Source organism: Phallusia mammillata, chromosome 6 (genome assembly GCF_965637545.1).
Source record: "Phallusia mammillata chromosome 6, kaPhaMamm4.hap1.1, whole genome shotgun sequence".
NCBI lineage: Eukaryota > Metazoa > Chordata > Ascidiacea > Phlebobranchia > Ascidiidae > Phallusia > Phallusia mammillata.
This window is the reverse complement of record NC_137257.1, coordinates 4,848,734-4,863,123: the sequence shown is the minus strand read 5'-3', so window position 1 is coordinate 4,863,123 and position 14,390 is coordinate 4,848,734. Positions and strand designations below refer to the sequence as shown.

General features: G+C 37.9%; 1 protein-coding gene across 2 annotated transcripts in view; it reads right to left on the bottom strand.

Annotated features, from left to right (window-relative positions):
- Nucleotides 1–14,390, bottom strand: part of LOC145232442 (cilia- and flagella-associated protein 44-like) — a 28,234-nt gene that overhangs the window by 4,322 nt on the left and 9,522 nt on the right. For both annotated transcript variants that reach the window (XM_080097065.1, XM_080097066.1), the window contains exons 12-32: nucleotides 14,179–14,283; nucleotides 13,698–13,898; nucleotides 13,342–13,446; nucleotides 12,763–12,948; nucleotides 12,026–12,141; nucleotides 11,360–11,484; nucleotides 10,529–10,786; nucleotides 9,619–9,795; nucleotides 8,608–8,756; nucleotides 7,688–7,906; nucleotides 7,209–7,334; nucleotides 6,436–6,652; nucleotides 5,735–5,886; nucleotides 4,875–5,063; nucleotides 4,411–4,595; nucleotides 3,858–3,981; nucleotides 2,884–2,979; nucleotides 2,611–2,810; nucleotides 2,429–2,543; nucleotides 1,833–2,013; nucleotides 6–130 (exon numbers count right to left, since the gene is read on the bottom strand). In XM_080097065.1, the coding sequence (XP_079953191.1) occupies nucleotides 6–130; nucleotides 1,833–2,013; nucleotides 2,429–2,543; nucleotides 2,611–2,810; nucleotides 2,884–2,979; nucleotides 3,858–3,981; nucleotides 4,411–4,595; nucleotides 4,875–5,063; nucleotides 5,735–5,886; nucleotides 6,436–6,652; nucleotides 7,209–7,334; nucleotides 7,688–7,906; nucleotides 8,608–8,756; nucleotides 9,619–9,795; nucleotides 10,529–10,786; nucleotides 11,360–11,484; nucleotides 12,026–12,141; nucleotides 12,763–12,948; nucleotides 13,342–13,446; nucleotides 13,698–13,898; nucleotides 14,179–14,283 (3,351 nt within the window). The remainder of the gene's footprint in view (nucleotides 1–5; nucleotides 131–1,832; nucleotides 2,014–2,428; nucleotides 2,544–2,610; nucleotides 2,811–2,883; nucleotides 2,980–3,857; nucleotides 3,982–4,410; nucleotides 4,596–4,874; nucleotides 5,064–5,734; nucleotides 5,887–6,435; nucleotides 6,653–7,208; nucleotides 7,335–7,687; nucleotides 7,907–8,607; nucleotides 8,757–9,618; nucleotides 9,796–10,528; nucleotides 10,787–11,359; nucleotides 11,485–12,025; nucleotides 12,142–12,762; nucleotides 12,949–13,341; nucleotides 13,447–13,697; nucleotides 13,899–14,178; nucleotides 14,284–14,390) is intronic.

The following is a 14,390-nucleotide window of genomic DNA, read 5'->3' as shown; positions in this document are numbered from 1 at the left end:
GATACCTGATCACATCCCGGAGGACACACAGAGTCATCGAATCCTCCTTCAACCGAATCATCCTCGTCTTCTTCGCTCGACCAATCAGATTCGTCCGATGAAGACATGTCTGAATCCTCTTCTTCACCTTCTGTAAAGAAATAACCAAACTTGTCTTATGAAATACTTCTAAACCATACATATTTCACATAATAGGTGGACCACCAGTAATCCTTTGGAGGTTTTTGATTGTTTGCAGAAAATTTTGGCAATATTTTTGTTGATTTGAGAACTTTTAACATGCTTTTTAAAACTTGTTTGAATTTTGCTTTATGAAAACAATACGTGTATTAAAACATATATTGCACAAACTGTGTACAGATCTAATTTAAATATAAAAGTCACGGATATGTTTCTATCGTGGGTTCGAATCCCGCCCCGACTTGATTGTTATTTTAGCCAACGTGTTACTACAATAAACTGCTTAAAACGCTGACGATTCTAATCGATAGTATGACTTGTTCTTGCCATACTGGATTTATGTGAATTACGATTTTCCCAAAGAACCTGCAAACCCCGGTAAAGTCGTTTGGACTGAACTAAAAAGTGAAGGCGTTCCATGTCTGCTATTGACTAACGATTTTTTTTTAAGTTTTACCAAACAGATAAACATTTCCTGCCAAAACTGCAGATTTACATTTTAGTTTAAAGTTTTTCAAAATATTTCCACTTTTAACTTGGAAACACTGTTCAATTTAACATTGAAATAAAAAAAAAACGCAACTAGACATACAGGTTTATGAACATGGGTAAAAAGTGAAACTTATCATACCGCTCGTTTACTCCACAATAATTTTCAATATTTACAATGATAAAACCAAACATGCAGGGCATAAGCAAAATCCTAGCTTTATTTTAAGAGTACTTTTTATTTCACAAAATATTGAGCCTGTTATCTTGCATAATTGACAACTTTCCATCAGGGGAATTTTTCATTTACGGCAATTTTAAGTCGATAATGAAAATAAATTTGTTTTCGTAAAAAATATAATTGCCAACTAAAAGGGTGTGATGAACGATATTTGACCCCCCAAAAAGGCTTCGGGAAATCCTTATTCAAATAGAAAATAACTACAGAAACTAGAAAAAACATCCGATTACAAATTTTAACATTGAAGTGTGTATATGGAGTATGATCTTCCAACAGACAGCACAGAAGTTAAAATTGGGAAGTACACATATTTTTACGAGAAAAAACAACAACAAAAACAGCCTTTCTTTAACATTGTCTGTACAAAAGCTGGCGATGCAGGGTAAGACAAATTTACATTTCCAATGTATTTTACCCCCAAAGAGCTGTTTGGAAACTTGTTTTCATACCCACAAGCAGTGTTTTTTAAAGGTGTTTTGGTTTTCTCCAGCGGTTTCCCAAAATTAAATATGGCTATATTTTGGTATTTAAATGAAACACTTGCGGTCTCTTAAAACTACTTAGCGGTCACCCAAACCAAACCTTAAAAAAAACCTGCCCACAAGTATAAAAAACATTTGATTTCTAGCTTTCCAATGTCGTCAACAGGTGTCTTGTGTACATCGTACGACCGACGTCATAAGACACACATAACGACATATGGTACAGGTGACATTATCACAGACATGCATGACGTCAAATCATACAGATGGCGTCATAATATACAGATGACTTTCCTCGAACAGATGACGTTATTTGACTAAGATGACGTCACAGCACACATATGACGCCACAAAGATGACGTCACATCATATAGGTGACGTAATACCACATAGATAACGTCATATCACTTGTGATTGGATCAGGCATTAGTTCTACTTACCTTGGACAATCTTTTTCTTGGCTCGCTTGATTTTTTTCTTGAAGACTTTGTTAAGGAAATCGGCAAACTTGTTGTTGTCACCAAGAGAACTCGTGAAAGACGCGTACAAAGCTTTCTCCCGGTCCACAAGCCTCTCTATGTCCCGCTTCTTACTCTCCAAGCGCACCTGCATCTCTGCTGCCTGCAAGCGGACGAAAATTAATAACACTACAAAATAGCAAAACTAGTACTTGACTTAAAGATATAATCTCCCAGCTCGTTGCCTGGTGGATAAAGACTATAAAGAACCCTACTTCAGGAGATAGTGATGGACCAAAAACAAGTTTCGCAATCTTAAAGACGAATGACTTAATCTTTTCATTTACTGACAAAGATGCATTGGTCTTCAACCAAGTCATGTAGCTGAGTGGTGTTAACATAACCGGATAAAATATATTGGTCTGACTCTTCACAATATAATCTGTTGCTTATGTTGTGCTACAGAATAAACACGCAGCTATGACAACCACATGACATAACACCAAGGTTTAAGGGTGCTAGCCATGCGTGTTGCTAGAGTTGCGACTTTCAAAATCATGCTTTTCATGGGAACTCACCCTCCCGTTAATTTCCGCCAGTTCATTCCTCTTTCCTGTTACTCTACCAGATAATGTCGTCTCACGCTTTTCGTATTCCTTTAGCAGAAGCAACTCTTCCAGCAAGGTCACGTGCCTGTATGACGTAACAATGTAATATTTATGTCGTCATCGAAATACTGGTACATTTTGCCAAACAATACCTCAAGTCAGCCATTTTCAGATCTACGTCCAGTTTGGTTTTGTCGTGACGTAGCAAACGTAGCTCCGCGTCAAATGACGTCATTTTCTCGTTGATCGAACGCAGCAGTCGGTCTCTCTGGTGCCGCAAACGGATGTTTTCGATTTGTGCAATCTGCTGCTCTAGGACAGTTGGTCCGCTCGACTCAGAACGCGGTAAACCCTGATTATAACGTGCAATGATGTAATATATGATGTAGTAAGGAAAAGAACAGTACATAAGATCACACAAGTACCTTCATAGCCTTGCTTCTGACACTGCTTGCAATGCTGCTAGCACTTTTTCTGCTGCTGTGTTTTAGATCTTTCACTTGTAAAGTTTCAGGAGGAGGCTGTAAATAACATAAAAAAGTGAATAAAAATTGGAGATGCACCAAATCGGCTTAATTAGGGTTCTGACTTCACGCGGAGTTACACTGTACGCTACGCGTTTAAAATAAACCACGTTTTTTTTTCAGGCAAATGTGGTGTTACACGACATAATACGTTTTAGTTCTGTAGGGTTTAAGGTTGCCTCCGCCATGATGGCCAGTAGGGATGGGCCAAGCCGAGCCAGAACCCGAGTACTCGGTACCGAGCATCGCTGTTTTTGATGCTCGGTGCTCGGCCGAGCAGTTGTACAAACTGACCCGAGCATTAAATTAGATATTAACATACGTAACTAGTGTTCGAAAGGGTATCTATGAACAAAAACGAATGATTTTTTTAATGTATTAGATGGTGGAAAAACGTGTACTTCATGGGCATGTACAGCTTATAGTACACCGCTGGTGACGTAAGAGACCTTGTAGAGCTAGAACGTAGAAAGGGGATTTTTTTGTGACGTCATAATGCACCGAGCATACTCGGCCGAGCACCGAGCATTAACGTGAGATGCTCGGTGCTCGACCAAACAGAACATTTGCAGTTTTGGCACATCCCTAATGGCCAGCCTTTCAATGAATTGCTGACTGTTTGTCTATGGCATAGTTTGAAAGATTGTGTGGTACTTCATGACATATTTTACGCTTTAAATTGGTGTTCGTAAAAGATAGATTCGGTTCCGGGCGAATAGTTTGTTGCAATCCGGCCGAACCGAATTGTTTGTAAAAATGACCGAATCGGCAAAATTCTCTGCAAAAACTCTTTGCTTTGTAACATACAGAGCTTGGGGGTCGTAGTTTATTGAAAAGTCTCGTTTTTTCTGGGAGTCAAGTTTATCACAACTTACCTCATCTCCAAATCCACCAAAGAGTCCTCCATCACCCTTCCTCTTCTTCTTCGCTTCAGCGATTTCGCGCTCTTTTTCCTCCTCTTCGAAGTTGAGCAAAGTCTGTCGGGTGAATTCGAACTTCCTGCAAAACAATGTAAACGAAATAAAAGTGTGACAAACGTAAATTTCAAGCCGCAGTAAAAAGCTGCACAATACATTTTGCAACCGTTGCATAATTTTGACCAACAAGTCAATTTGCAGTGACACACAACAGAAAGAAGTGGAATATGGTAAAGTGCACAGTTAAATTCTTTGGAACCGTCGTTTCGTAACTTTGTTGACTTAAGGCACTGTTTACAGAAGATATATTGCAGCACTAAGCGGCAAATCTATGACCGTTTTCATTAAACTCGATATTCAGAGCCAGAAGTATCAATGACAACAATTAATTATTTTTAATTTCGTAGTATAATTTTAGTCTTCCCGTAGTACTACACCTAATTTCCACAAACTAAAACGCAATAAAAAAACTAACTTTCTTCTTTACAACGCGATTACATAAACAACATACTTGTGTGGTTCCTCCTCCGGATGTGGATGCGGGATGTGAGGAAGACGGAGCCGATCCTCTTTGCTCATCCGAGATTGTATCGCCTTCATCTCCTGCGAGTAATTCCTCATTTCCGAAATCAACTCGAACTTAGCGTCCCGGATGTGAATCAGCTTGTTGTTGAAATCCGACTTTGCTCTGTGAATCTGAAATGCGTGACGTCATTAGGTTGCGCGTTGCGTCATATGAAGTCACTATTTGCGTCAGATTAAAAAAAGGGTCGATAAACGATTATAATGTTAGTCAAGAAAAACACGAAGTATAAATAGTCATGTCTGATGACGTCACAAACATATAAGATGACATATAAAAACAAACTATTAAAAAAACGCCCGAGAAAGATATTGAGGACAAAAAAAACTTTAAAGTAATATCTGCGAAATAAAACGATTTGTTACGTCATCACGTATTGACGTCATACTTACTAGTCCCTGTAGGATGAGGATCTGGTATCGTTTCTTCTCAGTATCCATCCTTAAATGTTCGGGCACCACATAATCCGACGATGTCTTCAACTTGAAATCTCCCATGTTGGCCTGAGCTTCTTTGATCGCCGCAACATCAGCCGGGTCTTCGTATTTTTTATCCGGTTTACTTTTGAACAATTCCTTCCACTGAACAGTACAGAAAGTCGTTATTATAGTTGTACACATTATTTGTCTCCAAACAAACTTAATTGTTTCTTTTATTGATTTTGGCTGTGTTTGATGATTGTTCATGTTACAACTTGCATGACCTTGCAAACAGTCTGTTCAGTTATATAAGTGGTTCCCAACCGAGGAGGCATCTTAAAACTTAAGGGAAGGAATTTACTTTAATTTTTACATGTGGTTTGTAAATAGACACTTCAGCTCTGGGAATATAAGCTGTGAAATTGATAAAGGACCCAATTTCAGTTGATCTTTGTATAGTTGAAATTTTAAATGATCATCTACTATTCTACTATGTAGTATATTGGGAAGGAATGAAAATGTTTTGAATTGTTAAGTTAGGAATTCATCGAAAAAAGTTACAGTTTGAAAAAAGTTTCAGTACTGTGCTATAAATGGGTTTTTATTTTAAGTATTATGCGTTTGTTTTTGAATATGTGTATTTATTTTTGTTAATGAGCCTAATTGAAAAAACAAATTAGCACAAAAGAAAGGTCTCTCAAAAAGGTTTTGTGATACTATAAAACTACAACAAATCAGGCTTGTTTTTTTACAAACAACTCAAAAAATTACCCAAGTTTTTACGTTAAAGGAACAAATTTAGACTAATCAAGAGACTTTCCCTGTCTTGCTACCTCGTTTTGTCGCTTCTCGTGTTTCAACTTTGCTTCTTCAGCTTTCTTGATTGCCTTGGCAACTTTTTCTGCTTGTCTTCCATGTAAAATCGTCTTCTTTGCTTTTCGCTTGGCTTCGTTCAGAAACGACGCGTCGTCTGCGTCATCGGTCTCTGTGAAGTAACAATAACTGATTTTTAATTGTTATTTCACCTTGTGTTGTAAACGAGTATTAAAACGAGTTTGTTGTTACAAAAATAATGTGACTCAATATAAAGTCGAGTTGTAATAAAGTCGAAAGTCGAGTCAAATTTGAGTACTAAATGTAACTCGATTATAAGTCGAAATTTTACTGAATGTGACTCGAGCAAAAATGAGTTGTTTAATGAATGTGAGTCGAACAAAGTAGAGTACTTTAGTAAATGTGTGTCTAATAAAGTCGAGTAATTTACTAAACGTGTGTCTAATAAAATCGAGTACTATTTGCTGAATGTAACTCGATTAAATTCGAGTATATTTGTAAGTCTTACCCACGTAAATTCGGGTATTTCGCTGGATGCAATTTAAGTCAAGTCGAGTCTTTCGGAGAATAGCACTCAAGTTAAGTCAAGTATATGTAACCTACAATTTAAATCGGGTCCCTAACTGCTACAACTTAATCACTACTATTAAAGAGGCATTATAAAATCAGGCCACAAAATAATTTAAAAAATTCAAATTACCGTTCCCACGTTCAGATGGTAAAGACGTTCCCACTCCCTCAACAGTTGCGAAACCCTCAGATGCGAGACTCGCTGCCCGTACTCGCTGCTCAACAGTCTGTTTCAGCGAGTAATACTCGTCGGGGAGTTTGGCTACTCTGTAGGATGCCACTGTATGGGAAGAGTTAAAGGCATGAACCACAATCCTGTCGCACTCAAGCTGGGATCGAAATCGGCCCTGAAATAAAGCAGAAAAATTAAGTTAGTTTAAGCGTGCTGGTAAAAACCAAAATACATGCTCTAGTGCAGAGGTTCTAATGCACCATGGCAAACATGATACAGTGTTAAAATTAGGATTATGTAGAATGATGCTAAATACCTATAGATGGCGTAAACTAACAATTAGACTAGGATAGGGTTATGAGCGAAATGTGGGGTCAAGAATAAATATATAAGGTGTGCTTATTACCATTTTTATTATTAGACCTCACTTTAACCCTAATAGCCCTAACCGTCAGCAAGTTAAAATGGCTGTCAGTTTTATATTACAATTGTTATAATTTATCTACTTCAAGCGATCATATAACACAAGGGGTCCAAAAAGTTTGATAAAAGTTTAAATGGTATGAGGGTAAATGCGTTTTATCTTGAACCAAATTTAATCTATTGCACAAGATGCGCTAAGCACATGTTTTATCTCCGGATGGTCTTCATATTCAATGATATCAACAAAAAACTGTTTTATTAAACTTTGGAATCGGTTATCTAGCCTTAAATCTACTTTGAAATCCTACCTCTATCTTCCTGTGAGCAAGTGCAAGTTTTTCTTTGTCCCATTGCATTTCGAGCCTGACTCGTTCTATTCTGTCCTGAGTTTGACTCAGCATTTTCATACGGATCGAAGGATCAAGTTCAAATTCCTGAAAGTTGGATTTAATAGTTGTGAAGTCAAATACTGTACATAAACATGTTTTCATATTAACAATATCATTTGTCAGTGTTTAATTCGTAAAGAATAAAAATATTTAGATATTTTTTTCAAATTTTAGTTACACAAGGTGATATGAAAAGAAATGCTTGACGTTGCAAAAATTGTCACCAAGTTAAAGTATTACGTCACCGACGCATGACGTCATAGCCGAAAGCAGTTTACGTAACTCGCCAACCAAGGTTAAAAAAAAATTCAGCACAGCTCTCACCATAATATGTGCTTGTCTGAATTATGACGTCACACGCACCTATATGACGTCACAATCAATTAGCAAAAAAATACCTCTCTTTTTAATTGCGCGTGACTTGGTAGTTCACTGTTCTTGTGGAGCAGCTCCAGGAAGGATTTTCGGAGTTTGTTAATCCGTTTCCGTTCCGTCAACTTCTTTGCTTCTGCATCTCGCATCATTTTATCGTGTTCCGCTTTCAGCTTTGCATCTTCAATACTGTACGCGTGTGGGTCGTCAATGTCGTCGATTAAACGATCGTCCGCCGAGCGTTTCTGCAAAACTCGGTTGACAGACACATGTATTTGTGGCGTAACAGTAAAACACAATGACCTCACCGATCTAGCTGCAATCCCGCTTATTTTTCGATTAAAAAAGCAATGATTTAGCAAAACATGTATGTAGTTTTTTTGTACAATTGGGCTGATTTCGGACATGGACTTGCGGGTTAGGGTTGTTTTTATGGGCGGATTGTCAAAAAGGCATTTTTTGCTATTTTGCGTGCTTTTTGATATGCATGCGTCCTTGCAAGCAATAAAATAACGGTAAAATTAGGCTCGTTTTGAGCTTGTGTTGGATTGACCTCGCAGTACCCGTTTTTGGACTAGTTTTGACAAAAAAAGTTGCGGTTTTCAAGAATTGGACCAACAAAATGATGACAAACAACAATTCAAAACGTAGATGTTATAAAAAAAAGTGACTACAATAAAACAAAACAATCACTCATAAATAGTCACTAACATCAAAAGGCGACATATACAACATCAATAAACATTAGTATTTTATTTGAGTTCCCTTTGTTATCATTTGGAAGGCATGGTACTCGCTTTTGTTAGCCCTTTAAAACGTTTTAAATTTGCGCAGTTATTATAACGACTTGGGGATAGTCTTAAAGTAATTGTGTCTCTATGTTGTTGTTTTTCAACAAGCCAAAATACTTAACTAAATCCCTAGTTACTACAATATAAAATCTTACGTGTGGACTTGGAAGAGACGCTCTTTTCCCTTCCATGCTTTTCACAATTTCTTCGTGCGCCAGTGAATAAAATCCGAATAAGTTACCGTCACCACCACAACTGAACACGTAGCTTCCATCGTGGCTCTCTTCAATGTTTGTCACACGACCTAAAATCAAAAATTCAAATTAAAAGTCCACAGCTCACAAAAGCATCATTTGACCCATAAACTGTCGATTTAAAGCTAAAAAAAATGGCCAAAAAAATATAACAATTGATATTAGTAAACGCTAACAGTGCTCTCTTCTTGTGATAAAAATAAGTTTTTAACCAACACTTTAGGCGAAATAAAACACTAAAGACACAATAAGGATGCTGGTCAAAAATAAAGACATTACTTGGAAACAGTTAAGATGAACATACATTTATACTGGGATCAGCCCTGAAGCGTTCATGTAGACTAGCGATGACGGCACACCCATGTATGAATTATTAGTACGCCAGGCCTGTTGAAGCCGTTATGCCGAATAAGTCGGTCTCCCAAGCATTCCAATATGGCAAGGCAAGAAAAAAATCTAGCCTGGGGTGGGATTAGAACCCACAATAGGAGATTTTGCGGGACTCGCTCTCTACCAACTGAGCTACACAGGTACGTGAACAATCATATTTCATGAGACAATGTCTAAAAATAGCTAATATTAGAAATAAGAACGTTATGGCATCCTTGTCCATAGTTGAATCATAACTTAGTACGCCAGGCCCATTGAGGTCGTATAACGAATCCAGCCGGTCTCCCAAGCATTCCCGTATGACAAGGCACAGACTAGAAAAACGACTTTAATGGGCCTGGCGTACAATGATTTATGCATGAGTATTCCGTGATCGCTGGACTGCACCAACGCTTCAGGGCTGATTCCAAGATGAATGTAAGTTCATCTTAACTTCTCCGTAAATGAAAAAGGTTTGAAAAACACTATGCTGACCACTGTAGCTGCAAAACTAATGGCAACGGAGCCGGGTATATTACTTACCATGTTGGTTGTCGTGCATATTCAGATTCCAATTTGACCCGAGCATGTCAAGGTCAAAGGTCGCCTCGGGGTCAGCCTCGATTGGATAGACTCGAATCTGTCCGTTCTGGAAGCCAACGAAGACTTTGTGACGATCGCTAGAGAATCGAATGGTCGTGATCGGCACGTCGGATGACTCTGCAAAAAATACGTGATTTAGCAATGCAAACAATGACTCGCCAAAACATTTAATGGTTTAGGACGAAAAAGTCGACTAGGCAAAAATGACGAATAAAGTTACAAACGCAAAAATAGTAATAAATATACGAACTAATAAAGACAAAACTACTACAAGCAGCTGAGACACTATTAACAGAAATGGATTTAAGTAACCTCTATGCAGGACTCGTATTGCATGGAGTTTGGATGCAAACAGACACCACATTATAATAAGGCGCATAAAGTAAAAAAACGGCCACAAAAAGAGGTCATTCGAAATCAGAAACTTCACAAATTTTCAGATGACACAACGTGCGTTTTTGTACATCAATTACTTTTATTTAAATTTCACAGGTTTATGATCCGAGAAAAAATGTACTGTGTTCGTGGTAACTGTTAAAGTATAATCAAATTTCTGGATGTTAAGTGGTACGCGAAATCTCTGCGAAACCTCCTAATAGTATGACAGCAGAAAAAAGTTTGGGGATCACTGGTGGTTTGAAAACCAGTAAAAAATTAGAAAGGTGGCTTAGCACATATTGTCGTTGCACATACACTATAACCTATTTTAAAACATTAATATATTTCCTATGCTTTTTTTATATTGGGTCCCATATTAGCCAAAGTCTTCAAAAACCTTAGTTGTTTCTGCAGGCAGAAATACATGGGTTTTCCCTTAAAGTAAAAATCAGAAACGCCTATCCATTCTCACCTTTGACTGGGATTGCTCTTATCGGCTCATTAGTGGCATCCTCATCAGAAGAGGAATCCTCCGGAAAGACGCACTCGTACAAGTATCCCGCATCATAGTCTCCCATCGAGAGGACAAATCTTCCAGGAATCACGTAGAAAGCCTGGAGGATGGGATTCGGCTCCGGAGGAAAATAAAGAGGCTCTTCTTCTTCCTCTTCAGCAGCCTCCGGATCTTCATCCAGGAATGCAGCAGCATCTTCATCACTGATCTCTTCGCCTTTGCGAACAACAAATTTGGGTGTAAAAATAGGTCAAAATTTCACCGACAATGCGCCAACCTAACTTTCTTTTGAGCTTCAGTCACTTAACGCTTAAAAATATGGTGTAGCTGCAACGTGTTCAGTCATCATTCACCAATAGTGTGCTTTACTGTGTTGCGCTCTATAATATGTCACCGTTGCGCAGCTATTTTCGGCTTGGTTATTCGGGCTTTTTTGCGAAAAAGCTTTCACAAAAATATTCAGTTTTTAGTGCATGCAAATTTATTACCCATCAGTTGTTAGGATTTATTAAAAGGCATTGGTTTGTTTCATCGCAAAATGGTCCCAATCTATAAGGTAAGTGATATTAATTCCACATGTACAACCTACCTACAAGAAGATTTTTCTACACAGTGTAGTAAATTGACCAATATTATTTCGCGTAAAAGGCATTTTTATTTTCGTTTATTAGAGTAATCTCGTTTTTTTTTCGTTTATTAGAGTAATCTCGCTGACTTGATAAATTTATAAAAAAGGGGCGTCATTCCCACACGACTCAGAACCACTGAATGTAGAGAAGTTAAACTCACCTCTGTCTCGCTTTCTCTTCAGCTCTCGTTCTCTATCCTTTCTTCTTTTCGATTTCTCTTTTTCTTTTCTCAGTCTTTCCTCGTCACGGCGCAAACGAGACTTGATGCTCTGGAAGGTGAAGTAACTACAAAAAACAAATAATTAAAAAGTCATGAAGAGTTTACTAAACCAAAGGACCAAAGTACAGTAAATGGATTTTATTGTAAAGGTTTTTATTATCACTAATCACTTCAGCAGTGCAAAGACGATTAATGCAAAATTTGCAATAAACTTCAATTTCTAAACACACTAAGCTTTTTCTATCGGTTATGTCTTAGATTAAACTACTATTAAAGTCCATGTTTTGTGTTTTAAATCCGGCCGCTATAAACGATTTTCAAACTTGAATGCAAATATTTCGAAGTATGTACAGATAGTAGAACGAGGTTTAAAATGTTTTAAAGTGTCAAACTTAAGTGTGTTTTTGCAAAGCTTATTCAGCAAATGAGAAACATTCACTTACACAAGCTATCCACCAGTTATGTTTTCAATTAAATTAATTTATAATTCTGCATTATGAAAATGAGTTCGTACGGGCCACACAAAGCCCAAACGTTACTGGTCGAAAAAGTGAAGATACTACAACGCCGCAATACAGGTTAAAAGTTAGAAAACACAGTATTTACCGCATAGGGATGTCAGACAACTTGTAGGTGTGCGTTGTATCCACTGAGCTGAGACTAGGAGCAGATATTTCCACGACTTTCCCGTTGCTGCAACTCACCAACAGCGTGTTGTCGGGCTAAAAAACGAAACTTGCTTTGTAAATCTGGTAAAACACAACCTAAAAAACGAATTGTCCAGCAACATGTTGCACATTTTCAACCATGTTCAAATTTTAGTACACCAGGCCCATTGAATGCGTCATACCGAATCAAACCGGTCTCCAAACATTCCTATTGTGATGCCTTGTATGGGAATGGTCGGGAGACGAGCTTGATTCGGAGTAACGCCTTCATTATAGGCCTGGGTTATATGATTCATAAATGAGTATGTCGTGATCGTTGGTCTGCAAAAACGCTTCAAGACTAATCCCAGTACGTGTTAGTTTTTTAGGGCCCCCTCGACTGGTTCCATCAACGTCCCAGCCCCAGTCGTGTTTACCCACAATGCGCCAATCTCACTTTCTTGTGCGCCCCAGTCACATAACACTTTATAATACGGTGTAGCTGCAGCTCGTTTTAGCATTATCCACCATCGTTCCCTCCACATTTTTGGGCTCCATAACGTTTCAACGTTGCGCAGCTATTTCCGGCTTGGTGATTGTTTTAGTGCAATTGTGTCGCTATGTGTTCTATGGAACCAAGCGAAATAAACTCTCAACTCAAAATATGTAATAGAAATAGACCAATACGTTGCTTACAAATCCAGGTGGTGACCACTGCATGCAAGTGACTTCGCCAGGAATTTTGACGAATCCGATTGGCTCATAACCACCCTGGTCCACCGCGAAGAAGAATACCGTTTTATCTGTGCTGCCCGTTGCAAGGATTTCTCCTGAGTTGTCAAATGACACCGCTGTGATGGTTGATGAGTGAGGCTTCAATGCCTGAAAAAACATAAGACTTGTTGATGATAAACTCCCTCAATCAAAAGCGCAAAAAAGAGTACAGAATTGATGAATGTTGTTAAACTGCAGCTACACTGTTTAAATTACATCACACACAAATAATGCCAGATTCACCTGCAGTCGAAAGGTTTAAATTTGGAATAAAAAATTTAAATATAAAAGCAATGAGCCAACAACTGGAGTGTCGTAAGCGGCTACATAAGCCAATATGGTCAATCTCTTGTCACCAGCTGCACTGATGAGACCTTATAGGTCGAAACAGCGCGCACCGTCTGCAGCTCAGCTATAAAACTAATAGGTAAAAGCACTATCGGTTTACTTTAGAATGAAACTCAACAAAGTTAATTTCTTTTGAAACTACTGTGATTTCACCTGTACAAGTGAGAGCTCATTTGTATCATCTACATTTCGGAGACAGAGCAGTCTCATTATGCCATCAGAGAATCCAGCAATTATCGAGGTTCCTTTGGGGTCAACCTAACATATGCAACACACAAACACATAAATATTTACCTGTGGTTGCTGGAAAATGTTCTGTTAAGCATTTTGCTTTCGAGCAATTGATAAAAGATTATGGCAAAGTGCTTAAACAATAAACTTTTAAATAAAAAAAGTATTTGGTTTCAGTTTAGGAACATGGCCCAAATTGAACAAAATTCAGCAAACAACATTGGTGCTAAAAACCAAAAAACAATTTTCGTATAAACTGCAGTACATCAAAAACTTACCACTTTGTTGGGCCACAGAAGTGAGGATCCTTTGCTTTGTACATTGGGTGAATGATATTGACACACAAGCTCCTTGGTCAAATAATCATAGATTCTCACATAAGAATCACCCGTTGCTGCCATTAAGTGGCTAGATGGTGAAGAAGCAAGACCGGTAATGCTACCAGCTGTAAACGAGTACAGCTTCTCTGGTGGTTTAGTCTGTAAGAGAAAAATTTACATGATTGTACACCACACTCAATTATCAGTCATTTTTTATTGTAAGCCACATACCTAAGTGTTAAAAAAGAGTGAAAGAATTTTTTTTTTTACTGCAAAAAATTTTCCTTACATAAAAATGAAACCCGTACAAATGGTAGGACAAAAAACTTTATTGGCAGCGGCTTACAATCTAATAAATATAGTAGTTTGCTAATGGACATGTGTTTGCATATTTTTTACACTTAAAAATGTATACTGTGCTATTAAAGAACTAACTTACTGTGTGCGAAAATGAAAGATCTAGTTTCCATATTCCACCATTAGAATCTTGTGCAAACCAGATTGAAGCACCTTCTTCCATAGAAGGGTCATCTTCAGGCTGGGCCTAGATGAAGGTTCAAAAGTTAGCTTTATAAAGGTAATTTTATTTTTGCATTAAAAGTAATTAACTTAAAAGCTGATTAAACTATAAATGTGTGGTGGTGAGCCAGT